At 40.2% G+C, this 26,758-nt stretch overlaps 1 protein-coding gene across 1 annotated transcript in view; it reads right to left on the reverse strand.

The window, feature by feature from the left end:
- MNAT1 (MNAT1 component of CDK activating kinase) overlaps positions 1 to 26,758 on the reverse strand; it is a 116,601-nt gene that overhangs the window by 81,703 nt on the left and 8,140 nt on the right. The window contains exon 2 of the mRNA XM_015631539.1: positions 872 to 1,024. Coding sequence (XP_015487025.1) covers positions 872 to 1,024 — 153 coding nt within the window. The remainder of the gene's footprint in view (positions 1 to 871; positions 1,025 to 26,758) is intronic.

The raw sequence follows: 26,758 nt of genomic DNA on the forward strand, positions 1-26,758 counted from the left end.
GTGAACCACGTTGTCATATTCCAGTTTGACTTCTGTTAACTTCAGTAAACCATAAAATCCAGCATCAAAATTATTACTGCTTTGCACATCAGCATCTTGATATTCAGTGGCACAGTTTCCCCACATCTCACCAACATCACATGATTCATTACTATTGTACCAAGTTCTAGATAAAGGCTGACAAGTTTATAATTTACCTATTTGTTCACTTAGGCATACACAACTCTCTCTGGGTTGCTACATTTATCAGATTTTCCTCTATCAAAACACCAACTGGCTTATTTTCCTTATAAAATGCTGCTTACTGGCCACAAGGAGTGAGATGCAATTTCAGACCTCATTTATCTCAAGTTTCAGAGCTTTCAGATCTACATGACAGACGGGTAACACCAGGCTTGTAAGGAACCATTTCCACTAACAATTGCTGTGTGGTGCAAAAAAACAATGTGAACTTTCTTTTGCCCATTTTGATTTTGAAGGGAACTGGCCTTCAACTCTCAGAACAGGTCCCCAGGGAACAAAACAATCAAGGTCCTGTTTCTTGTTCTACTGCCATGATCACCCCCTCAATATCTAATCATCTCCATTTTGGAGCCAAGTCTTTGCCAAAGAAGGCCACATAGAAACACCCAACATTTTCTAATGCTAAGCAGGAATCCCTCAAGGCTAAATTGAGAATTCAGCTCTCAATTGTTGCACAAAATCAGATTCTCTGAAATCCCTCCATGATAAATGGAGTCAAGTTTTATGGTTTGCCACTTTAAAAAAAAAGAAAAATCTCCTCCTCTGTACTACCGAATAAGTCAATTTTTAAAAATTTCTGATCCATGAAGTACATCCACTTTCTGCTCTTTTAAATGGTGACACTCACATTTTCAGCACTTTCTTCCGGATTTCCACTTCCTTGTCGACAGCAGGATCCTCAAAGAGCTGTACCCTGAAGTTACTCTTCCTCAGGGGGGTGTCACACTCATGGCAGTTCCCAGCCCCTCTCACAAACAGCAGCTCCACACAGCTCTCACATCTGTGGGAGAAAGGAAGGGGTACAAAGGCACAAAGATGTTAAACAGGAACTGAAACATAGGACTGCCCCCCTTTTTTGCTGTTAGCATAGCACATCTCCCCTGGATTTCACTCTTTCTGCAGCCCCCAGCAGCAGCAGGAGGCCACGGTTCTCCAGCCTGGCTGAGCAGAACAAGCTCAGCAGCACAAACACATTGATTCTCCCTGCCCAAACAGCTCCAGCTCTTTGCTGGGACCAAACATTAATCCAAACAAAATGATGGGGTCTGTATCAAGGGGCAGCTTGTTTACTGACACCAGCAAACCCATGGACCACACTGCAATATCCTAATTTACTCTAAGCACCACATCCCTGGACAAAAAACCCTGTTTATATTCTTGATGCTGCAGTGCAAGGAAAATTCAGTCCAAGCATGGATACAAATCCTGCCTGCAGACTTCCAAGCATCTGCCAGTCCTTTCACAGAGGAACTGCTACAACAAACCTGAGCTAAACTCCAGTCCAGCAAAGCTAAAACAATCAAAACCATTTCAGTCAGCAACTAGCTTTATGTAGCTCTCCTGTGCCTTCTGGTAATATTTTTAAAATTGCATATAAAATAAACTTTACACAGAGGCTGCATGGAAATAAACCAAAAATTCCTTTCTGTTTTTATTTCTTTTGACCTAATGAAGACTTCAGATTTTAACAAGATACTTGCTGACCAGTCAGTTGGCATTTAATAAAGGAAGGACACATAACAAGAAAGCTGATTTTAAGAAAAAAGTACTTGGGTAGTAATAATGTGCAAATTTCTAGCAGAGGACAGCACCTGCTGCAGTCATTTCCTACTGCTGGGGAGGCAAAGGGGAACCTATTTATAGCTTTGCTATATTGAAGCCAAAACAGTTGTACATTAAGGGCTAAGCCATGTTTTACCTTCACAAACCCAGCACAAAAGCTAAACAAGTTAAGAGAAACAACACTGACATGGTTGAGAAAGATCTTAAACAAAACTTTCACACTGCTGACCTATCCCCAACTAAACTGGTTCCAGTCCTTACAGAGGCAGAGATGAGGAGAGCCAACCAGTTTTAGCCAGCTTCTGTTTTCAAGATTAGAAGGTGAAAAACAAACACAATTGTATCACACAATTTAAAAGAAAAAAAAAATCTATTTTTTTTTTATGGTTAACACATGGAGAACTACAGCTCCAACCTGCATCTTGCACAGCAGCTGCCAATGTTGAAGAGCAAACTTGAATTTACTTGGGTGTTTTCCTGCTCCAGAATTCCTTTAGTTAGAAAACAAAGTGTATTTATAAATAGAAATTATCTAGGTAGGGAAAGATCAAACTTCATTAGTACACTAAGCTTGAAATTTACAAGTTGCTGGAACACAGACTCAATAAAATAATGAGAAATTAATATAATGTACAAAATGAAAACAATTTATGTCGCCACTACAGGAGGAGCAAGAGTAAATGCAAAAGAGCAGGCAAGGCAGGGAAATGGTTTTCTCCTTCCTCCCCCAACCTGTCTGTGCATGCAGGAGCCCAACACAAGGACAGCTTCACTGTCTCCTTCGTTCTGGCAGCTTGTGCTGTTTGTGTCTCTCTCAACACAGCAGCCAAAGCACAGAAAAGTCCCTGCCTCCTTCCCAAGACATAGAATAGGGAGTGTGAAGCGACAGAACTCAGCAGGTGGATCCAAGTGCAGGTGTTTGCATTGGTTTTTTATCACAGCATTGCCTAAGGACTAACAGAACAGGGGCTCCATGTGCAGGATATTATTCACAGACAGTAGCACCTGAAACTACTTCACTCCCCCCTTCCTTAAATCAAAGATATTTCAAGTTTGCACATGACTTGACTATGGAAAAAATCGCTCCTTGGAAAAGCACTTCATACAAGTGTTTCAATGCCTTCCCCAACTGAAACCACCGTTTCTAAGGCTGCAAAACAGCTTTCCATACATAAAAAGATGAGTCAACACCTCACTATGGGAATCCCACATCAGGTGATCGCAGTCTCACTCACTCATGCACATCCACCCTTATATTTATTTGGAGATAATTCCTTCTGAATTCAAAGAGGGCTGCTGTATGGGACAAGTCAAGGGCAGAGCTGGACTCTGTCCATACCCTGCCTCCTCTCCCATCCCCAGACAGATTTAATATACACAGACCCCGAGCTTCCCTCCAAACAGATCTGCCCTCACAAACAGCAGCCACTCCGCCACCAATGGCAATGTTCAGTCACACATTTCCATCTGATTCTTCAGGAAGGGAAAAAAGCCATTTCCCAAACCCTGCTCAAAGGAATTCCTCCTGGTTTTGCTGCAAACCACTAATGTCAGAGCGTGTGTCATCACCAGAAGGCAGATTGTTATAAAGATGGATTTAATTAATTCTTTCACATCTTGAAATAAAGATTTCAAAATGCGACTTGAGAAAAAATTACCTTGCACTGTAAAATTTAAATATACTTTTTTTTTTTACATGGATTATTTAGTTAGTTATTAAAGATATGTAGCAATTTCTGTGATTTCACCAAAGGTACCCAACTCACTCAATAGCACAGAGGAGCACCCCAACACCACTGGTATTAGCTGGTATTAGTGAACTCCCCATGGCACACACACCACATCCTTTCAGGAGATCCTTCCACTTCTTTCCAAATCCAGCTCTTCCCCACTGGCTGTACTGTAAGGACTGGTGACTCAGGACACCATTCTGTACATCTTTCACTGGCCAACAAATTATAGGTGGCTTTCTCCAAATGAGCAAAGCACCAAGGCACTTGTTAAACTCACCTTCAAATCTGGGCCAAAACAGATGGCCCTGTGTTTTCTTAAATTAGAAGCCTTAAATAGGCAATTTTTCATTTGCATGTGTATTATGTATGCAGATATGCTACACACATAAACTAATGATGACAAAATATTCCTGTTTTAAAAAATCACATCCATACCTTTGTTAAATGCTGAGTTTGTCTGAAGACAACAGCTCCACCTGAGATCTAAACAAACAGGGAGTGATGTTGCTGCTTCTCCTCCTCACACCAAGGTTGCACAGCCTCTGTAGTCTGTATTCTACTTCACACACCCACTAAAACATTTCATTTCCTTTTGGATTTGAGTTTGTGTCTTGAGAACATGTAATCAGGATGAATATTTGTCAATAGAAAATGCCCAAGGACATACAACAGGGACAACTATCAGTAATGTCAACCAGGAACAATAAAGTCTCCTGGTCTTTGATACCAATAAATATTAGAATGCTCATTTTCATTTCATGGACAGTGCTTTTATCTGCTGTTCTTCTTTTTCATTCCCATGAAATGTTAAACAAAAGGCCCAGTCTCTGAGCAGTCTAGAACACCACATTTTTGGGGGCAGCAAACAATAAAGCATCTACATGGTTTGGCACCACTGCACAAACAGCACTACAGGCCCTCATGTTCAAGGACTTCTGGATCGTACTAAAAATGCTTTTGGTACATTGCAGAAAACAAGCAGAGGTTCCTCCCCAGAAAGCTGTTAAGATATTTATCAACTAAATTGTACTTACTGGGAACTAAGTGTTTGTTTTGGACAGACTGTCTTCAAAGGGTACAAGATTTGTGCCCATTCCTGCATTCCTCACACATGCACACATTCACTTCATGCAGGGATGATGGCAGATAAGGAACCAACCCTCTGGGACACTGAAGGATGAAAATGGTTCACTACATGAGCACAGCTTGATGGTGCTGCTCACTTTTTTAGCTTGGCTGGCAAGGGAGCAAACAAAACAGATTAAAGGAACAGCTATTTTCACAAGCAGGAACACAATATATTCTCTCAAAATTTTAGATTCTGCTGAGCTTTACAAAAATTTGCAGGACCTTAGATATGCAGCCATTAATCATTTCAGTAAAAAAAATCTTTATGGCTTTTGCTGTTGACTAGGAGAATTACAGAATGAGTTACTACCCATCTTTACGAAGTCTATTTTTAGTTGATACACTCATTAAACAGTATCAAATACTTAAATTCTATAAACCACTCTTCCTTCAGCTTTTGTAACCAAGATGTTTCTGTTATTTAAAGTAACAAAACAAATTATCCTCTCGACTATGGAAGAAACAGTTTCAATTAAAAAATAATAAGATTCTTCAATACATAGCCAAGACTTAAACCTCAAACAAGAGAAGTGGAAAGAATCAGCAAAAATGATGTGTTTTCACTTGTTCCTCAATTTTGATGTCAGAGGGAAATTTACTTACAGAACTGGAATGACTTGATTTATGGGGACAGAATATTAAAAAACAAAACACACACATGAGAAAGCTTACAGAATGACATCTAGTTTTTTTTTAAATCAAAGATGCTTCTAGAAACATTGCTGGGCTTCTTGCTTAGCTTGGATTAGACAATTTGATATTCTCAAGCAGTGATTCTTGAACTGAGACAAGAACAGCCCAATTTGGGGGGAGCAGCTGTCCAACCTGTTTATTTCACAACCCTCAGTACAGTTAACAAGTCACGGTGGTTTCTGCTACACAGCCAAGAGCTCATCAACGATTTGCAATCAGCCACTGCAGCTTTATTTTGTGGGCTGATGGACTCACAGACACAGGCAGGTTCTTCCTGGAGTCTGCAGCAACCATGACCTCTGTGATCCCAGAGAGTCAAAAGAACCCAGCTAAAGCCATTTTTTCTCATGTTACAGGATAGAGACCAAAAGCAGAGGAAAGAGAAGCATGACTTCAGTGACACCCAGCACTTTTGAGAGCCTCAGAATAAAGGAGCTTAAGAGATCAGTAGGGAGTTAGGGATAAAAATCAGATTTTTCCTTTTCACACCTCAGCTTCAGGAATCCATAAATCCTTATTCAAAGCCTTGCAGTAGCTGCTGCCTGTGTTTTTTGGGCCATCTCTTCCCTGACTGCCAAACACAAGAGAGAGTTGGGAGAAGATGGTACGAATTACTCTCTCACTCATTCCTGTCAAATTCTGTTAAGTTCTACCAATTGGGATTTTGATTTTCTTACCTTGTGAGGAGACAACTTCAGAATGCTCTCAAAACCTTATCTGGCCAAAAAAACCCACACAATGGGTCTTGTCTTCAACTGGTAAATAAACAGGACTCACAGGCAGCCCACGTGCCATGCAGAGACTACAGCTCATCAAGGAAAAGGACACAGCTTTCAGGCAGGAACCACAACTCTATCAGATTCCAATGAAAAGTGCTCAATGCAGATGAGAATTCTGGGGTTTTAAACACTGCTGATAAGCTATCTGCAGTTGTCTGCAGCTCCCTTCTCTTCGTCCCAGTCACACACACTGTGACACAAAATCTTGGAGATTGCTTTGCTAATGTTTCATTTTGTTCTCAAAAGTATGAGGACTCCAGAGAGCTGATCTGAACCCCTTCCTTTAAGCAAGAAAGCAAAAGCAAAAAGAGACCCTGGTGCTCTGCCTATATCTGTGTTATGTCAATTCTCAGTATCATCTGCCAGGCTGCTGAGAACACAATCCTCCTTCTAGACTATTTATATCTTTTGGGAAAAGGATGCACGCACACCACTTCTGTTTCATTTTTGTTTTGTCAGACAAGTTCTGCTCCGTATTGCAGAAAAGAGGAGGTTAAATGAGCCCAGACATCTCACAAAATTTAGGAGACATTCAGGCACTGTTAACCCTATTTTCCAAATTCCAAATGTACTCATATGTACTACTCTGCTGTACAGACCAGTTCATCTCAGCTGCACCAGAAATAAAGCAGACCAGGTAGTGGCTGAACAACAGCCTTGACTGACTGGCATTTCAAAAGGAAAAAAAAAAAAAAAAAAGACATACTGAGTCAATTAATAATAAACAAACATTTCCACCACCCATTGTGTTTCAACATCTCTACTAGAGAACCATTTCAAGGGGCTCAGACCTGACAAGAGAATTTGCAGCAAGCTAAAACTTAAATTACTTTTATCCAGTACAGATGAGCATTTCTTTTTTCCCTAGAGAAAAAAATTAGAGAAGCTTTTATGTTATTAATGCTCAATAGTATAGAAAATATATTTCTGTGGGTATTTAAGTAAAAGTTGTTCTTTCTGAGTGCTGCCTAGTTAATTAAGGACACAATCATAAAAACATGTCTAACAGCACCATTCTGCCAATTTGGTCAAACAACAGGCCAGTACTTGACAGGCCAATTCTTGACACTTCAAGAGCAGCTGTGTGGCATTGAGAAATAAGTGCTTTCACAATGACTAGGCACACCAAAACCGACCCAGAATTTACTCAGTGTACCAGAACAACTACTTCAAATCCATTATGGTCTACTGGGCAAACACATGCACTAAAATAATAATTCAACTGTGTCAATAACCTTTCTTATTATGCTTTATTCTCCTTCAATGAGAACTTTGCAAGTTTTCATAGTTCTCAGCAAATATCAAATGAAGTAGTTATCAGGATCAACAGCTGCCCACAGCACACCTGAACTTAAGACACAATTACAAAATTTTCCATGTCTGTCCAAATTGCCGAAATTGCACTTTTTTTAGACACAATCCAGCTCAATGTCACCCATTGTCTCACAAGACATTAACAAGTGTGAGGTCTCACACCAGACTCCACATGGAATATGTTGCTCTCTTCTCCCTCCATATCCATTCCTTACTTTGTGACAAAGTCCTGCACCTTGGTGTGGGCTGAGCTGCCCCCAGAACTGACAGCTCTTACTCACTCCAGTACTCTGAGCATTCACTTACTCCATCACACCAAATACCTACATAAGCCAGAAATCACATAGACATAAAACAAAGACAACAAAAAATAAACACTTGGGAGTGCAAAAATAGTCAAGACACATCTTTTACTTGATCTGAAACAAGACTTCTCCCTTCTGTCCTGTATTTTCAATGTATTTTACAGCACAACAAGAGCATGTGGGAACAAGACAAGGAAATGCAGTTTTACGGTAAAAGGGGGGAAATGTTAAAAGGTATTTGCAGCATGATGGGATATCCTGATGACATTACTGAGGGCTTGTCATGAGACACTCCCATATTTCATGTCTAATCTCAGAGGAAGAAGATAAAATTGATAAGACACATCTGTCAGATAGCCTGGTGTATGACCAAGGTTTTCCAAAATACAACAGTGGTTTGGGGTCTCAAGGGGAAACATTCAAGGCTTTAAAAGTCTCTCAAAATCAAAATCTTGACCCATCTTTTGCAAAGATACTGTTGAGTGATCTATGAATGTTGGCTCATCTCTCCCGGCTATTGGGAGGAACCAAGCCAAATTCCTGCCAAGAACACAGACTTGTGTTTGACTCGAAGCATGAAAAGTACACAGTCCAGTTTCCTCAAGCTATTCAAACACAGAGACAGTGTGGGTGTATATACACACCATTAAAAACAACTGAAAAAACAGCCTGGTGGAGCAATAATTGCATCACCCATGTCCTGGATAGCTCTGAAACCCCTACCAGTGCTCAAAACACAAAGTGTAACAAAGTGATGTCCACCCTACCACTAAACTTGCTTGGTTTGAAATGACTGAAAGAACAAGTTGCCATAACCAAGTGGGAGCTCCTGCATAAATCTTAGTTTATGATACAATAAAATCAACTGTTTTTTTTTATTTAATTACAAATGAATGGCCAAACTCATAGGTTAAGACATCATCTGCCATTCTGATAAGCAGCAGAAATCCCAACAACCCTGAGTTTATACATATTCAGCTTGGGAACACCAGAAGTGTATCCATAGATGTTAAGTCAGCCAGAGAAGCTGTTATAACCTGCACTGCTGTGCACTGTCCTTCCCCTGCTGCCCTCTCCCACAGGCCAGGATAACATTTGTGCAGCCACACAGTTATTTTTGGGTTATTTTCAGTCAGATAAACTCTCCCCCACTGGGTGCACCACATATGCTGGTTACAGTTTGAAGGACTAAGATCCCAGGCCAAAAGTATAAGGAGAGAAAAGACCCAAAAAGTGTCTGCCATTATTTCAGGGTACCCTACAAGTTGCTTGATCAACACACCTCTGAAAAGCTGAGTCAATGAACAGTTAAAACACAAGCAATGCAATAACATGTAGGGTAGCAGACAGAGGGCAAATACTATTTTTCAGAATTGCTAAAAATAAGACAGCCAAAAGACCATGACAAATTATTTCAGAATATTTTACACAAAGCACACAAGATTACTTTACAGCCAAGTCCTTCCACAAAAGAAACAGAAGTCAACACAACTGAAAAAAATTCATACATTTGAAACAAGTCACAGAGTCACTGGGAGCTCATCACTTAAAGAGCATCAAGTAGAGAAAGTGACAGGCCTACAGCAATTAAAATCCCCTCGTGGTCCCTGTGGTGCAGCCAGGAGAAGGCACATGGAACCAAAGGGGGCAGCAGAAGAGCTGCTGGTGTTTGAAAGAGTCACCAGCAGGATGTGAGCTTTAACCTGAAGTGACCAGGGTGGTTCTGGTCAATCACACTCAAAACAGATGAGCTCATCCTATAAATGCACGAAAGGACAACTAGGTAACCACAAGATTGGGAAGATTGGCTTTTCAGGAAAAACAGCAAAAAAAGCTACTGAGTCCAGCCAGTAGAGTAAACTTCATAGTGGGAACTGTACTTCTCATCAGTCAGAACAGTGGAGGTCTGGAATCAGAATCAACAGAGTAACAGGACAAAAAAGTAGTTAAAAAAAATTAACTTTATTTAGTTTTATAAAGCTTTTTAAGTTAACAAGAGGAGAATTTGATGACCTGATTGTCTTCAATATGTAACCAGATTTGGTAAAGAAAATGTCTCCAACCTTATCCACCATCCTGGTTATGAGCTCTAACAACTAAAACCCTGGAACAACAATAGCTAAGGAAATAAAATAAAAAAGGAGAGAGAAAAGCTAAAACTATGTGCATCTTAGAACATCTGGGCTATGCTTGTCTTCCTTTAAATTTTTTTTTCAGTATTCAATCATCTGCTCCTTCTGCTCATAACAGTAATCACTCTCAGCCATCAGTCTAAAGCAGTTTTCCCAAATTAAGCAGAGATTAATATTCTTCTATCAGAAAGCAAGTAATTTATCTTGTCTGGCATAACCCATAATACATATATATATCAGAGACCCAAACTTGATTCACTTGGATCAATTATTTTACATTGTGGAAAGAGAAGAGGTAAGATCACACCATTCTGCTTGTCCTTAAAAGCCAATACAACACCCAGAAGAAACTGGAGTTAAGACTCCTCAGCTTGTCCTACTTCAGATAGAACATGCAATTTGTTTTGGAGATATATTCTAATAGCATGTTAAAAAATCAGCAGCAAAAGATGATGGTCATGACTCAACAAATCATCCTTCCCTCCTCTCCAGCCTCAGGGAACTAAGTGCTTTTCAAGGCTGCTGCCTTTTCAGTGAGATACACCAAAAGCACCAGTAGCCTTTGAATGCTAAGGAGTCAGTGGTATTTCTGCTGCTGAGATCACATGAGTTTTCTTGACTAATGTAGGTAATTTTACACCATATCACAATTCCTCACTAAAACTGCAACTGATTAGGACATTATTTATCCCCTGCACTAAAGCACCATTTAGAATGACTTGCTAAATCTCTGTTGGCTTTACTACTGCAATTTGAATAGCTGGACGTCAGAGAAGGAAGAATGATCTCTATGAACTCCTTTAATACCTCACAGAGCAGAGCCCAAATTATTTCGAACATTACACAAAAGATGCACCTCAGTAACACTTTATTGCTATCTTTCATCCAAATTCAGACTTAATCCTTCAAGAAATAAGCCTAGGCAAGTATGTTTTAAAAACAAATGTTTTGGCAAATCTACTTTCTTTTTTCACCTAAAGAAAGAAAGTTAAAGGAGATGTAAAGAATGAACCCAAAACCAAGTAAAGCATTTATTGTTGCAATGGGTCTCTTATTTTGGAGTGCCTGTGCTACCTTGTGCCTGAAGCTCATTTACATCAGATCATTTCCCAGCACTTTTGATCCACTGATTATCTTTAGCATCACAGGCACCTTCTGGGACTCTGTGCCTGCACTCCCTGAAACTGCACCGCTGACAAACACAAGTTCCCTGAATTACAGGTTTAGCTTTCATTTCTGTAGCCCAATAGATTTTTATTGCCCTTTCTTTAAATGCTTCTTTCTCAACTTTAATTTTCCCCATTAAAAGTGCAAAGACGATATTCATTAGAAAAACTCCACAGCAGCAATTCAGTTTCCCCGCCTCCCTGGTCTCATTTGGGAATCTCCCACTTCCTACCAATTTTTAAGGGTCATTCCTCACTTCATTTTCACATAATCCCCAAACAACCATTATCACATCTTTTCTCAGCATGAGATAAAATATAGACTGTGCTTCATAAACAGTAGAGACCTTAAGATTACATTCTTGGTGGGACACAGCATGATAAATATTTCAGGGATGTCTTGAAATATCCTACAATATGCAACACGTGGCCAGTGAAACCAATCTCAAAAAAAAAAACAAGTATATTTTGACTTATTAGGAAAAAAAAAAGAAAAAGGAAAAACACACCAAAACCTCCTTCCCCCATCCCATCCTGGCCATTGAGCAGGTCAGATTTCAATTTCCTTTTCAAGGGTGGCAGAAATCTTGACCTACTTAAAGCATGGTAGGGAACACATTTTTGCATTTTAAATTTAATCATTGCAAAAAATGCTCTTTTTTCAAGCTCAAAAATAAATGGCAACTACTGTTCTAGAGCATTAAACCACTTGGTGAACGGCATGCAAATGATTTAAAGCTAAATTGTAAGGTCATGTTCAATGCAACTACTTTTAGGTATTAAAAATAAGGGGAATATATCAGACCTTCATCAGCTGTGCTGGCATCTCAATCATTTCCTACAAAGTGTAGGGAATAAAAACCTAGCCCTACTCCAGTGATGTTGGAGGGAGTTTCATAGGTTATCAAACACAAAGGACAAAGTGAGCAAACACATTACTCACCATTGCAAAGACTTAACACGAGCTGTTCTCTCAAAATTGCAGCACATTCCAAAGAATATTATCACGATGAAAATTCGTGATGCGTATTTATTCCTTCAGTGTTTGTTAGTAGGGAAAGCAACCAGAAGAATCAGTTGCACGGAGGGAGCAAGAAACGAGACAACTTGCATTAACAAAGGATCAAAAAGACAAAAGCAAAAAAGTTTAAACAAAATACATACTGTTCTTGTTAGTATTTCTCTCAGTACCCATTCTGCCACAAACCACACAAAGCAGAACACCCCAGTGAAGTTTCTCAGCAGCGGATGCAGACGCTGGGACAAGAGGGAGGAGGACACACAGCTGCCTCCCCACACTGGTGAGATGATCATGATCAAATTGTTGTCAAATGATTTGAAGTCAGATAAATATCCACAAATCTGCTCTTCATTATGTGAAGTTCCTCCCATGTACAGCAAATTCAGAGCATAGATTGTTGGGATTTTGTGTGTGGCTTGTTTTTATTTGTGGAAATAGCCTAGAAGAGTATTTTTGAATGGCTGTTTTAGCATAAACCCACCTGCCACCCTATGTGGGACCGGTCTAACTCATTTTGCAGAGTATTTTTGTTCATTCCTATCTCTGTGTAATGTTAATGGGAAAGAAAAGAGTTCTTAATTTCCATTCACTGCTTCAGCTGCAAATATCACACTGACAACCAAACCCCACCATTATCCATGTGCTTTGTGCCACCAGAGCCCACTGCTCCCCCTGATTAACTGAAGAGCCCTTGAAACCAAGGAGAAGAAAAACTGGCCCAAGATTCAGATGATCAGTTTCAGACAATATCTGAGCTGATCTGTTTTATCCAAACATCAGCTGAGGAGCACAATGCTGCAGGTTCTCTCATAATAAACCACACTGCTCCATAATTAGACAGGATCTGTACACATATCCAAAAGCAGCGTTTATTTAGGCTCACAACTGTATTAAAGGCAATGTACAAAAAACATTGCTCCTGGCTAGACAGGAATATAGTATTTGTATATGTATAGTATTTTCCTCATCCATATAAATCACACACAATAAATGCTTGGTATTATCTAATGGCACTAAAGCAGTCAAATTAGAACAAATCAAGGGAAAACACCCCTGAGCACACAACTCTAGGAGGTCTGAAATACAGGATTTTATGTTTTTTATATGCTCCTAGTCTCAATCAAATTGTAAGCTTCTACACAATAATGAAAAGGATTTTTTCACAACCACCCACTCAAAAAATAAAAATTAAAACCTAACACATTTATTTTACATTATTTTTTTGATTCTACAAATCCTTTCACAGAAAGCAATAGCCACTACCAAAATCCATGACGACCAATAGTTGGGAGATCCAGTGAAGGTAACTATATTTTGAAGACAAAATAAAGCAAAGGATGAGTTTTTCAGAACACAATGACCCCTCCAATTCCTGACATTTTGGGGTGCACACGTAACACTGACCACCTCTAACTTTCTTGACCAAAGCAAGCTGCACATGTACAAAATATTTAATACTCTCCACCCAAAAAATGAATCACTAAGGAGACACCACACTGAAAATCTACTCTCATCATTTTATGATGTTATTTTACATTCCTGCTATTTATAACACATTTTTGTTAATTTCTCTAAAGCTCTCGGATTCTTGTGAACTTCAGCTACTTCCTTAACTTAACTTTTAAAGGTCAATTCATGCTGCTTCCACTCCCTAAAACCTCATGCAACATTTTGGAGAGATGTGCAAGGCATGCCATAGTTTACCAGTATTTTCTCCAAGAAACATTAGGATGTTACAGAATAGTGATCACCTTCCCTGCTCTCACAAAGCAGATAACCCAAGTTTACTAATAAAAATTAAACAAAAGGGATCCAAAGACAAGGAAAAGATGGATTACTTGTAGATAATGAAGACTGCACCCTGGCTATTGCACATAACAATTAAAGCCTCAAAAGAATCCTGTTATGGACACAGGCTGTAGTTCATGAGTCACAGTGCCATTGTGCAACTCAGGTATCTGAAAAGCAACTACAGCTCAACTGAAAAAGCCATTTACAGCCTACCCAGGGCAGAAAACACCATACTGGGTGTTTTCCTTGGAAAACCCTGTAAAACGAGTTTGGTGACACCCACTGCAGCACAACCTGAATCCAATGCACAAAGTTAACCAGTTTAACAAAATTCCCTGGTGAAAAAACATGCTACAATTGGTCATGGAAATGAGAAAGATCAGGTCACATTCCCATAACTGAACCCAACAGAGAAAGAACTGCCCTGTCTGTACAGGTGAAGCAGAACCTGCTGCCCTGCCACCAACACCAGCTCTCAGTTAACTGGGGCAGGGGGATGTCAGCCCCAAAACTGGACCATTAACATACATTAATTAGCTGGCAAACAAGCATTGCCCAGATCATTAGAAATAAGTAAATGTGTAAATTAATTCAGAGATTCTAGGGACATAATATTCTTCCCCTCCTTTCAGGAGGCATTCCAATGGCTCTTTATGATCAGTGTCATATCTCAACCACTACAACATGCTGAGCCTTCAAAACCATTTTGTATTAAAAAATAGAATACATGACTCAGAGGGTTTTAAGACATAGATGCTTACTCAAAAAAAATACTCCACCCCAAAATATCACCTTCACAGCAATATATATTACAGCTTCCAGAACTGACAAGTCTGTAAAACTTTCAAGCAATAGAACTGAAACGTGTGAAATAATGGGGTTTCTGCAGAAATCGGTATTATTAAACACTGAAACTTCCTTGCTGACCAGCCCTTAAGTAATTTTAAGGCAAGGGAATGCCAAGATGATCAGTTTTCATCTTTTATCTGAAAGTGTTCTCATGGAACAAAGACTCTCCCCCACAAAGGAGTATTTCCTGCTGCTCATTCCCTCTTATCTGGTTGCTGGAGACCTTGAGATACTGACTGGAGCACTCTCACTTCTCAAGGCAGCTGCACTTAAACCACACAGATACAATCACACTCCACTGCTGCCCAGGTCATACAGGTGGAATTAAATCTCAGTCAAATTCTCACAGGCTTTAAATAATAAACTGTTAAAACTGTGGGAACGTGCACAGTGGAGGCAGCTTAAACATAATACGGTTTAATTGCATAAAGATGGGAATGCACTAATAAGATAATGTATGTTTAGGTTCTGCCAGCGAGTCAGCAATTGTCACTCTGGGCACAAAGTCTGACAGTTCAAACTGGCACCAGCACCTGCCTCTTACCCCACCTACACAGCAGTGAACAGCCAAAGACAAACCCATGTGATTTCTGCTCAGCAGCTTCTATCAAAACCAGATCCAAGTGAGGCTAAACAGTCTATTAAATGGCCAGGCCATAGGAGGTTCTTTGGTTTTGATAATATACAATTAAGCCACTTTTCACATGCCCAAAATACCCATTTAACAGGCATGTTAACACTCAAGACTTCATCATCGATAAGCTGAAAGTGCATGGCTGAACAACAGCTCGCAGCTTGTACATTCTCACACGCAATATGTCAAAATGTGAATATGTTCAGGTCTTTTTTACTATGAAATGGCCTAATCCTTCAGTCAGTGACTACTGGGAGAGGTGAACGGGCTTCAAGGCACTCTGGGAATTGAGGTCTCAAGGAAAAAGGGGAAACAAGCCCTCAGTATTTGGTAGGTTTCAAGGAGGTCATGGATTCAGCTCCATATACTTATTTAAACAGTCTCACAGGTATCACCAGTAAACAAAAAGCCTGTTCGTTGCTGTTTACAAAACCAGGCCCCTAAAGATTGACCTACTGAAAGCAAACAAAAAACCCACTACACAGAAAGAAGAAAAGAAAAAAAACCAGAATACAGACACTTGAGAAAACACTTATTACATGCACTGGATAAATCCCATATAACTGGAGTTTTTGCTTTCCCTAGCAACACTGCATGGGTCCAGGACAGCCCAGCATCCCCCTCTGCAAGCAGCCCCAGCACTGAGGACATCCTTACACCACACATTTTAGACAATTCACCAGGAGCTACTTTTCACTTGCTCTTTGCTACAGACAAATATTCTCCAGTCTTTGCTCAAAAACAAATGCTATAAAAACTAATTATTAGCTTTTAGACTAACATTAGGCTACTTACATTTAGATTAGTAAAACAAAACATGAATACTCATCCAGGAAAGGGAAAGCCTAAACTTGACATAAAACTCACTACAACAGACCACAACCTGCTCTGTTCCACTCCCAATACCTTCAACAATCTTTCCACTGCTAAAACCAAAAGGTTTCCCCTTCCTGCTCTGCAGGAATAACTTGTCAACCATCAAAGTCACATGCAGCAGAAAAGCGAGGGCAAGAACTGCATTGCCCAAGGGCTGGTCCAAGACATGGAGCCTTTCACTCCCTGTTCTGGAGTCAAAAGTGTACATATTTGGGCAAAGTACCAAAAGTGCAGACACTCACTTCTGCTTGGCCTCCCTGAAGATCACCTTGCTGCAAAGGTCACAGAGCAGAAATGCTTCCTCTGTGTTTCACAGGCTGCTGATGCCACCTGGGGAAAACTGCGTCAAGCCAGTCACTCCCAGAGCATTAAGGAAAACCGGTTACAAGACAAAAGCCTTCCTCAATTCTGAGGAGTGTTTACAAATGTGATGAATGCCAGTGTGTCCTAGCATGCCAGCTTGAAAATAAGTCAAGCACCTGGCCCTTAGCACAAAAGGCTGACTCACCTGTACAGCATCTATTCCGCTTTGAAAAGACCCCAAGTTTAACACTCCTGGGGACACAAAGTACTTTCATGACGCTGATGGGAGCGTGACTTTTCCTGCCCTTCTCTCCCCCTGCATACACCAGCGCAGACAGAAGTTGTGGGAGGCCTTTCCAAGCCAGGGGACAAGAAAGATGGGGACAAAGATGACTTGCATACATGTGAGCTCTCTGATACTGTACAAACACCCCCTGACACCAGACTGCCTCCTCTGTTCCCAGGGGAGGGTGAAAAAAAACCACCAGAGAGATAAGGAGACACGAATGTTTAAATCTATGCTCCACTGAGTTTTATCTCCAGTGTTATTTCCCATTCTGGAGCTCATGCACTGAAAACTCATGCATTAAACTGGGTAAGTACTTCAGCATGAGACAATGTATCAACTAACTCAGAAGGAAATTGTTTCTTGTTCCTACTATATCTTCACCTTCCCCGACCAATTCTGTTTACCTTTCAGACTACAACTCATTCAGACATTTTTCCCTTCCTTGCAGAGAACTGTGAGCTGGGACTCGTGAAAAGTCTTCTGGCTACTACCAATGTAAACAATCTTTAAAAAAAAAAAAAAAAAAAAAAAAGAGAGCGAAAAGAGAAAAAGCAGCTTGGTGAGAACAGCCATAACACAGTAAATATTAAACTTGCTCCACTGTCATTCCTATTCTCTTCCAAAGAGATTTTGCTTTGTATAACCTTCACTTTCATTTATGTAGAGAAGAAAAATAGGACAAACAAAGCCCACCATTCTTATGAAGGACCACATTGTGCACCCCCCTGAGTAATCTCTCACACCAGCTCTTCATTCACCTGGTGACAATGTTACAGCCCCACTGTGAACCAAATCCCTGCACAAGTTCAGAAAGGACCATGAAAAGATCTAAATGAGAAGAGATTGGAAAACTCTTCCCCCACTTCAAGAATAAAGTTGTCTCCTCCCCAACACAGCTCTTTTCCAATTGCAACACTTTCAGTAATCCACAAGCTATCCTTTTATTTTCAGGAGCAAACTTTACATAACATGAAGAGGCAGCTCCTTGCCATTTGTTTAAGTGAAATCCAAATCCAAGCTATACCGTGTTTGAGCAAAAGACAAACGGAGCCTCTGCAAGCTCAGGTTGTCAACTAAAACAAACATTTTAACTCCCACAGCAGGTACTGGGGAAATTGTGTGGGATCATTTGAGATCAAAGCTTTTTCTGCATGGCTGACACACACCCACACGGGCACTTCAGGCTGCAGGAATGTTACCAGGACAGCACTCTGCCAGCACAGCACTGAACTTATCAGCAAAGACACATGCAGGTACCTCATACAGATTTATATATTTATTTTTGCTGGTATCAAATATGACTACTACAAGTGCAAGGTCAAGTCTAGTCCTACAGCAGCTTATCCAATTTCAGATCTGCCCTGCAACCTCCACAACACCACACATGCCCAGGAGCAGTACAAGAAGCTCATTCAGATGATAACTAGTCTAAAACCCTAAAAGGGATCGCCTTCCTGAACTGATTCACCATTCAGTGCCAAAAAAAGGGTTGGAACACAAGGATGGGACAGGCATGTGACACAGGGAACACCTGGATTTTAATTAGCTGAAGTAACCAGGGAGGCTCAAGTGGAAGTCAACACACACCTGCAGCTGGTAATTTTTAGTTGTTTTCTTAACCACACCACTTCTCTTCCTGTTGTCTTTATACATAAAAGGCATCACCAGTGATGTCTGATCATGTCCAAAGCATAAAAATATTTTACACCAACCTGGCCAGTAACAAAGCTCATTTGTGCTGGAAGCAGAGTGTGGGGAGAGCCATAACATTTTGGGCCCAAGCAATACTAATACCACTGGAAAAGGTACGACCACAGATGCCTGGCAGAGGAAAATGTCATCACACAAAATTTAAGACCTTGAGAGGTATCCCTGCACATGGCAGGGGGATTTGGTACTAGATGACTTTAAGGTCCACTCCAACTCCTTAACACTCTGTGATAAAAAAACTTGAAAATTCCAAAACTACACTACAAAGAAAAGCTAAAGTATAATTTCCTTAACTAATGCAAATACCCTTTTCTGGAATGCCCAGCAGCTACTCATGGGATTGGCACATTCTAAGTTTAACACTTTACATTAGGAGGCTTTCAAAATGCTGGTTTTGTTTGCTGGGGAAGCAGGCTGTGTATTTGAAGTGTTGATGGAAAAGAAGTTCTGCATTCCCCTTTGAGCATATTTAAAAATGTAAAGACCCCATAAAAACATTATGATTTTTCTCATGGGTAAGACGAGGCAGCACTTTTTTAATATCACAGGAGAAATACATAGGAATAAAAAGTTTTATATCAAGAATGCTAAACAAAAGGAAGAAATCAATAATCCTCTTATTCATTGCATATGCTTGATTTGTCCAAAAAGTAATGGATTAAAATATAGTGATTATAGCATAAAACACATCCTGCAAGATTAAAAATACCATTCTGTGTCAATAGTAGTATCCTACCATATATACAGAGGAACCACACTAAGCCTGAGTCCTTACTCTGAAGTTTTCTAACTTTTGGGTACTAAACTCTAAAACAAATCTTGGAATGTAGCTTTTATGCACTATCTATATATTCCTCAACAGATTCCAGGTAATAATACTGGAAATATCCTTAAAGAATCTGGAAAAAAAATCTGCAGATATTAGGGAAAAAAAAATAAACAATTTTATTAATGTAGTTGCTTCAAACTTGCAAAAAAAACCAACAAAAACACTCTCTCATAATGAAATGAAATTGGACTGGTGTATTTACTACAATCCCTAGTCAAAAGCTGATCTAGTCAAACAAAAGACTGGCAAGCAAAAGGTCTGGTATCACTCAGAAGATGAGAGCCAGCCATTTAAGACCTTTGAACTGATCATATTTAAAGGGAAAGATGACACAAACCTACATCTCTCCCTCATCTCACTGACCTTCAGCTTCTACTGTAAATAGTCCAAGCCAAATATGAGAAGTGACTGTATTAGGACAAACTCCAAGTCTGGTGCTATCAACATTTCTTAAATAAACTGTGTGTCTGTGTTAAGTAAACTACTTAAAAGAAAAACAACTGTCAGAAAAACTGATGTACATTATTTAGAAGTGAAAATAAATAGTAGGGATTTGATCCTAAAAGTAATCATCACATGCTGATTTTTATTATTTCTTTGTGAGTGAGGCTACACTGACACTCAAGCACCTGATAAACTGAGCCAGTCTTTTGAAACAACAGCCTTGTTAATACAGTTCCTTCATCCACTCCTCTGTTTTACTGTTCTGCCTTCCAAATGACTAGGAAATTGGAATTCAAAGTAGAAAATTGATTTTTTTTGTAATTAGCCATCATAAATTCAGTAAATATGGATATCAGTCCACAGTGGAAGTGTCTATCACTGATACAGAGCTGGCACTGCCCAGTGAAGCTTCCAGAACAGATCAGCACAGCAAACATTTACTTTCCTACTTCAGGACATGTCAGATTTAATTACCCACACCAGATCTAAAGAAGGAGTCTTTGAAAGCCTTGAAAATCATTTAGGAAAGCATTCAAAAGGTAAAAAAGCAGTGTTCTTGCAGGGCCATGTACTAGGGAACAATCCAGAGCAGGGATTACAACCCAGCACACCACAGGCACCGCAGGCCGTGCTGCATTTCCCACAGCTTCCTTCCCCTTCCTTCCCCTGGCCTGAGGCTCCTGTGGCAGCAGGGCAGAGCTGGCTGAGGGCAGGAATGGCATCATCCCTGCCCCATTCCTGGCTGTGCTCTCAGGGACTGTCCCCAACCTTGTGCCAATGCTGGCAGTGCCAAGGAACTGCTCCAGAGCTTCACCTCCCAGGAAACGCCAGCCCAACACCTTCTCTTGGTCTGCACCGAGGAAAGACCACCAAGGTCAACAAGTTCTAAGTCTCACTGAAGGTTGAATAAAAATGTGGGACTTCTTCACACACCTGAAACACTTCAGGATAGCCATAACATACTCAGCATATTGTTTTCATTGGCAAAACTGCTAAAAAGTGCTTTAAAAGTTGGATTAAAAATACATACAGAAAAGCATCCTGCTGGGGTAATGCTCCAAGCAAATCAATGCAAGAAAATAAGAACTGTCAAAAGAAACCAGGATACAAACATGTGCCATGCAAGTACAGCTTCCTCCTGGTACTCAACTAAGGTTTCTTTTCAAGGAATTTAATAGATGAAACAAAAAATTGCACATTGCCAATAATGGTATTCTTATACCCATCCCCTCTAAGTTACTCTTTGTATTATTACAAAGGCAATACTATGTGTAGTAGAGAATGTTTCTGGTTATTAAATTTTGTTTCTCTACTCAGTGGCATCACATTATATGTGGCCTTTTTCCGCAATTAACATCCAAAACACAAATTAAATATTTATGGGTAAATGTCAATTATGATTATGAGAAGCAATAAAAGGACCATAAATTAAATAATGCAGATAGAACAATAAAGTATTTTCACATGACCAAAACAATGTTTCAGTGTTAATGCTTTCTTATTCTAATTGAAAATGTAATTACATACTCATAGGTGTCGTTATTGCATAAAATTTGGTAAACAATACCGTTTTTTCAGCATTATCATTCACTCCCAGTAAGAAAAAGCCAAGCTAGCCTGGTTGCTTCTTCCAGCAGTGCAAAGTTATTGGAAGCTTCACAGGTATCTTCAGTTTGAGACTGTCCAGAGCACAGTAGGGTATTTTCACAGCTATTCCTAAACTATTACCATCTTCTGCAATTAATTATCCACAATACTATGTTTTGTGCAGTATTACCAGCTCTCCCACATACCCAAAATATTTTCCCACTATTGTACTTTTTAACTAAGGAACTAACCCCAGACTTGCTAAGAAATTTAAAATAAATAAATAAACGAAACAATTTTTTAAAAAAATTCAAATACTCCAATATGCCACAGGGACAACCACCATGTTTTTTTAAGGTCATTGCTTCTGTTTGCTGAGGCTGATTTTTATAAAAAAGAAATAAAGGTCTGAAATAAAACAGTTTTACCAAACTACCAAAAGCAGCCAAAAGTCATCAGTGACAACTTAAGGAATTGTAAATTACGTGGGACACGCTGTTCATAAACAAATCAGATTTATGGTTATGTTCAGTTGTTCCTGTTACCTGAAATTAGAATTAGAAGCTCATTAAAAATGAATACATTTCAGAGAACGCAGAGGCACAGCATTATATTGATGAAAGCTTCATTAAATTTTCAATGATAGAGCTGCTTCTATATTTGTGGAGGAAGGACACAGTAGAAAGAAGTTGGGATAATTCTCCTTCAAGGAATTTTGCATTTTTCTATTCTCCCTAGAAAACAAACAGATTTTAAAACAAAATGTTGGACTAATTAAGTGTAAGAGAAAGTGGCTGTGGTCCATTGTATTCACAGAATGATCACTTTCAGCATTTGTCTTGTATACGTTTGCTAATTGTACAACTGATACTCCAGAAGAAAGAAACCAGGAGAGCAAAATCAGGTTTGCATGATCAAGCCCATATAAAATACAGGCTGTGTATTTCATCTGCACTCAATGGCACAGTCACATTTTAGAACATTCATTTTAAATAAACAGCGTATTGGAAATGAAGCTTTACCTAGCAAAAAGTAAGAGATAACTTCTTGTGCAAGCAGAAATGTAAATCTATTTATCAAAGTCATGCACTAATGTGTTCTTACTGCAGCGACTGAAGCCAAGAAACAAACCTGTGACAGAAAGCAAACTACAGCCAAGCCCACTACCCAACCACATTTCTCATATTATCATTGGCAAGTCAGACAATTAAAATCTCCACATGTAACACAGGCTACATGAAAGAAGGCAGAATCAAAAACACAAAAGTGAAAATTCAAGCAGTCTGATCCCTCTTGTGGTCGTGCACCACAATATAAATTTATTCTATCTCCACATTGTGCTAGCCAGTTTCCTTTGGAAAAAAGGCTTATGCAATCAGACTGCTGCTCAGCTCCTCCCCTCAAAATCCATTACCTTATGTCAACTAAGCCAGGCCGTGGGGTAGAGGCCTCAATGTCATGTTATTCCTATATATATTCCATATGATATATGCATATGATATACAGCCTGGGCATTACATGTTTCCCTTACAGTTAATGTGCATTACCTGCCAGGCACCAGGATGAGGGGTTGCTCTTTCCAGTTTGTTAGGATCCCACCTCTTCCAGCCTTTTGGATAGGCAACACTCAGCTAACACACACAGGCAATGCCAGTTTATCCTCAGACTTTGTTTATTCTGCCTTGCTCAAATCCTGCTTCGACACGTTTACTGTTTTTCTCCCCCTCTCCAGTTTTCTTTGGCATGCACAGTCAGCATTAAATAACTGACCTTCTCAAAACCACCATGAGGTAGCATTATCCCCACATTACCAGATAAGGAAATTAAGCCACTATAATTAATGCTTGAAGCATGCCCAAATTTCACATTCCTGATTTGAGAGCGATTAGCATTAGCACCCTGTAGGATTTCCTCTGCTCAAAGCCCAGCTCCCAGGGAGGGCAAGAGGAATTACACAGAGCCTGCACTTCCACAGGGGCATCCCATGGGCACAGCAGAGCCCCTACAAAACACTGCACTCCAGGAACTTGGCCAACTCCACCCAACTCCAACACTCCAATGCTGCTCCAGCCCATTGAGGGAACACAGGATCTGAATGCTCCTCTGCACCTTTCCTTCTTCTCCTGGCCAACACTTTTGTATCCAGGTGTCCTAGGGGTGACTTGGCTAATTTCCATTTAGACACCTACAGCCTTTCACCACAATGTTAAAGCACACACACTCACAATCCTCATCTCTGACATTCCTATGCCTTCATCCTCCAAAAACTTCACATCTTCCTGTGGTCATGACTCCTTCTCCCAACTTCTCATGTAGTCATGTCCCTTTCTTCAAGCAAGTCTCCCTTGTGACCTTTGCAGCTTCCTTTACTGCCATACAGTCAGACTGGGAGTCAGCCTCCCCTTTCAACCACCTCAGCATTTCAGTTTCCCCAGACCCATGAGGTGCTTCCCAGTCACACCTTCCCTGCAGAAGAGAAGGTTCCCTTCCAAAATCTGTCAGCCAGCAGCAAAGGTTCACCCACAGACCCCATGCAATCTGAGCTCCCTAACTTCATCCCAGGAAACAAATCTCTTAGGGGCTGCTTCACTCACACATCACTGAGATCCTGCCCACGTGAAGGCAGCTGATTCTGCACACACCTCCTGTACTGTGTTTTCCCCAAATCCAGGCAGACAGAATAGAAATCAAGGGTTTGTTTAGCAAAATTTTGTTGCAAGAGTACAAGTTAAAAAGTTGAAGGAAATCCAGCACTTCTAGACTAAGCTCAGCAGAGAAGTATCTCCCCAGCTCCTGAATTCCTCCAAGCCTGCTCTGCTGACGATGTTTAACAACATCCCATCACCCTGGCATTGCCCTCAGTCTTGTTAACCTCGCTCTCTCCCTTTACAGAACACAACCATATCCCAAAACTAAAGGTAACTTTTCATTCTTTTCCTAAAACAAGGGATCTTGGGGATTTAAAGGCAGCCTCCCATTTCTAGGTCACAGCACATCAAACTACACAATTGCCACCAACAGTCTTTCCTGTTGCTGTCCAGGGTGTGTAAGGACTATTTTTCCAGTCTGTTAAAGCCTACAGACACTACTCCAAGAACACTCTGGACTCTTCTGTTTACACAAGGCTATTCATACACTCACAGTAAAAATTACCTAGCCACTAGTTACACCTACAGGTTGCTCAGCTTCTAATCCCCACAAAGATACCTTTTTTTTTCTTTTTACACATAAACACATGACACCCTGCAAGTAAGACAAAGAAGTTAAATATTTGTCTGCCTGTACTTGTCTGGAACCAGAGATCTTCCTCCTTCACCCTGGCTCTGAGGGTAGCTCTTGCAATACATCTAATCCCAGTGCCAGACTTTCCTGCCCAGTTAGACCCAACACTTCCCATTCTGGCTCAGCAGCCTGAAGGTGTCAACATTGGCCTAACCACTCCCTTGCCTTTTGCTGTCTAGGAACATCAGTCCTTCTCTTCCACCCTGGCAAAGTCTGGCAGTCTGGCCACACTTCTCAGAACTAATAAAAAACCGAAGAGCACAACATTCTTGGGAACTTTGACCTCAACACTCCTTCTTAAGAGGAAACCAACAAAATACATTTCCTCTCACTCTGTCCCATCCCATTATTTCCTAACTCTCAGTAGAGCCACTTATCTTGTCTAAAATGTTAAAGAAGTTGTCATGCTTACATTAAGCCCAGGACTCTGCAAATGCTTACACATAATCAAACCTTAGTGCCAGCCATGGAGGCAGGACTGTGTGGGCACAGCAAAAATCACTACCTCATGTTTCTCAATTCAAAGCCAAAATATTTATCAGACAGATTACTTCCTCATTGTTCCTTTGTGACAGAGCCATCCTGTTCTCACTGATCTGAACTTAACCACATTCCACACAAAAAAAAAACCCTGCAAGAATTTCTTTATATATTCTCTTCCCCCACATGTTATATTCAAAACAATAACAACATCATTTTCAGAGCATCAAAAAAATGCTTTTAGCTATGACAAAGTTTAATTTTGTCACATATAGCAGCAGTTCCTGATAAGATCTTTTCTTAGATCTGGTATCGCCAAAATTAATTATTGCAAAATATTTTTTAAAAAAGAGAAACCAGGTAAATGTCTTTACAAAATTCAGATCACTGTTAGGACTACTAGCTGTGACTTTAATTGCAGCCAGAGCAGTCTGTGAGGAAGCATCCACTGTTCCCTGCATATCCAAAAGACCAAAAGAGGGAACCAGCAATGTGAAGCTGAAGTGTTCCCAGTGCAAGCTCAGCACAGTGCCTGTCCCACAGTCTGTTATTTTCAGGGAATTTTTTTCCTTATATCCTCACCAGGTATGAACAATGGAGTACTCAATTCAACTTTCAAAATGCTGACCTGGCTTTTATTCAAACTTCACCTCCAGCTGTCCAGTAGAGAGAACAACCAACCAAAGAGCATGCACACAAACACAACTCCTGAGTACCCCAACAGGGCACTTCTGGGTCTGCCCTGCTGTGAATTTACAGCTACCAAGTCACACGTGCTTTCTAAAACAACTCAGGAATCTATTTGCTTTATTTCATAAATATTAAGCCTATGCATATGGCTTATTAACATCTGACTAATGGAACCACACAGAAGCAAGCCCATTGTCCTTTTTCCTCACAAACCCACAGAATTATTAGCTTCAATTAAAATGAAGTCAATGCAATTAAAAGAAAAATGAAAGAAAAACCTGCCTAATACAAAATTGTTTAAACAGCTCCTGTGTCTGCCTTCTTTTTGAGAAGCACTTGTTTTCAGCACAGAGATTTACCACATCTGTGTTAGATTATTACTATATTCACCCCTAACAGGGTGAGCATTTACCCAGTGCAGAAGGGGCCAAGCATGTTGGAAGACTCCTCAAGCTGGGCACCCAAACCCATTTCCAGGACCACAGAATGGTTTGGGTTGGAAGGGACCTTAAAGATCATCTCATTCCAGCCCCCTGCCATTGGCAGAGACACCTTCCACTGGAACAGATTGCTCAGAGCTCCATCCAGTCTGTTCTTGAACACTCCCAGGGATGGGGCAGCCACAGCCAGAGCCTCACCACCCCCACAGTAAAGAGCTTTTTTCTAATAACTGATCTAAACTTGCTCTCTTTAAGCATGAAGCCATCACCCCTGTCCTGTCACTGCATGCTCTTGTAAAGTCTCCAATCCAGGCTGCAGATTTAAACAGACTGAATTTTCAGAATCAAGGAAAAATAATTTACTTTTCCATTTACTGACTGGAGAGACAGGATATAAACAACAGCTTTCCTTTTGCCAAGGTCACAAGGAGCAGAACCGTAACTTAAATTTCCAGAAAGTACTTACAGGGAATGAAG

Source organism: Parus major, chromosome 5, assembly GCF_001522545.3.
Source record: "Parus major isolate Abel chromosome 5, Parus_major1.1, whole genome shotgun sequence".
Lineage (NCBI taxonomy): Eukaryota > Metazoa > Chordata > Aves > Passeriformes > Paridae > Parus > Parus major.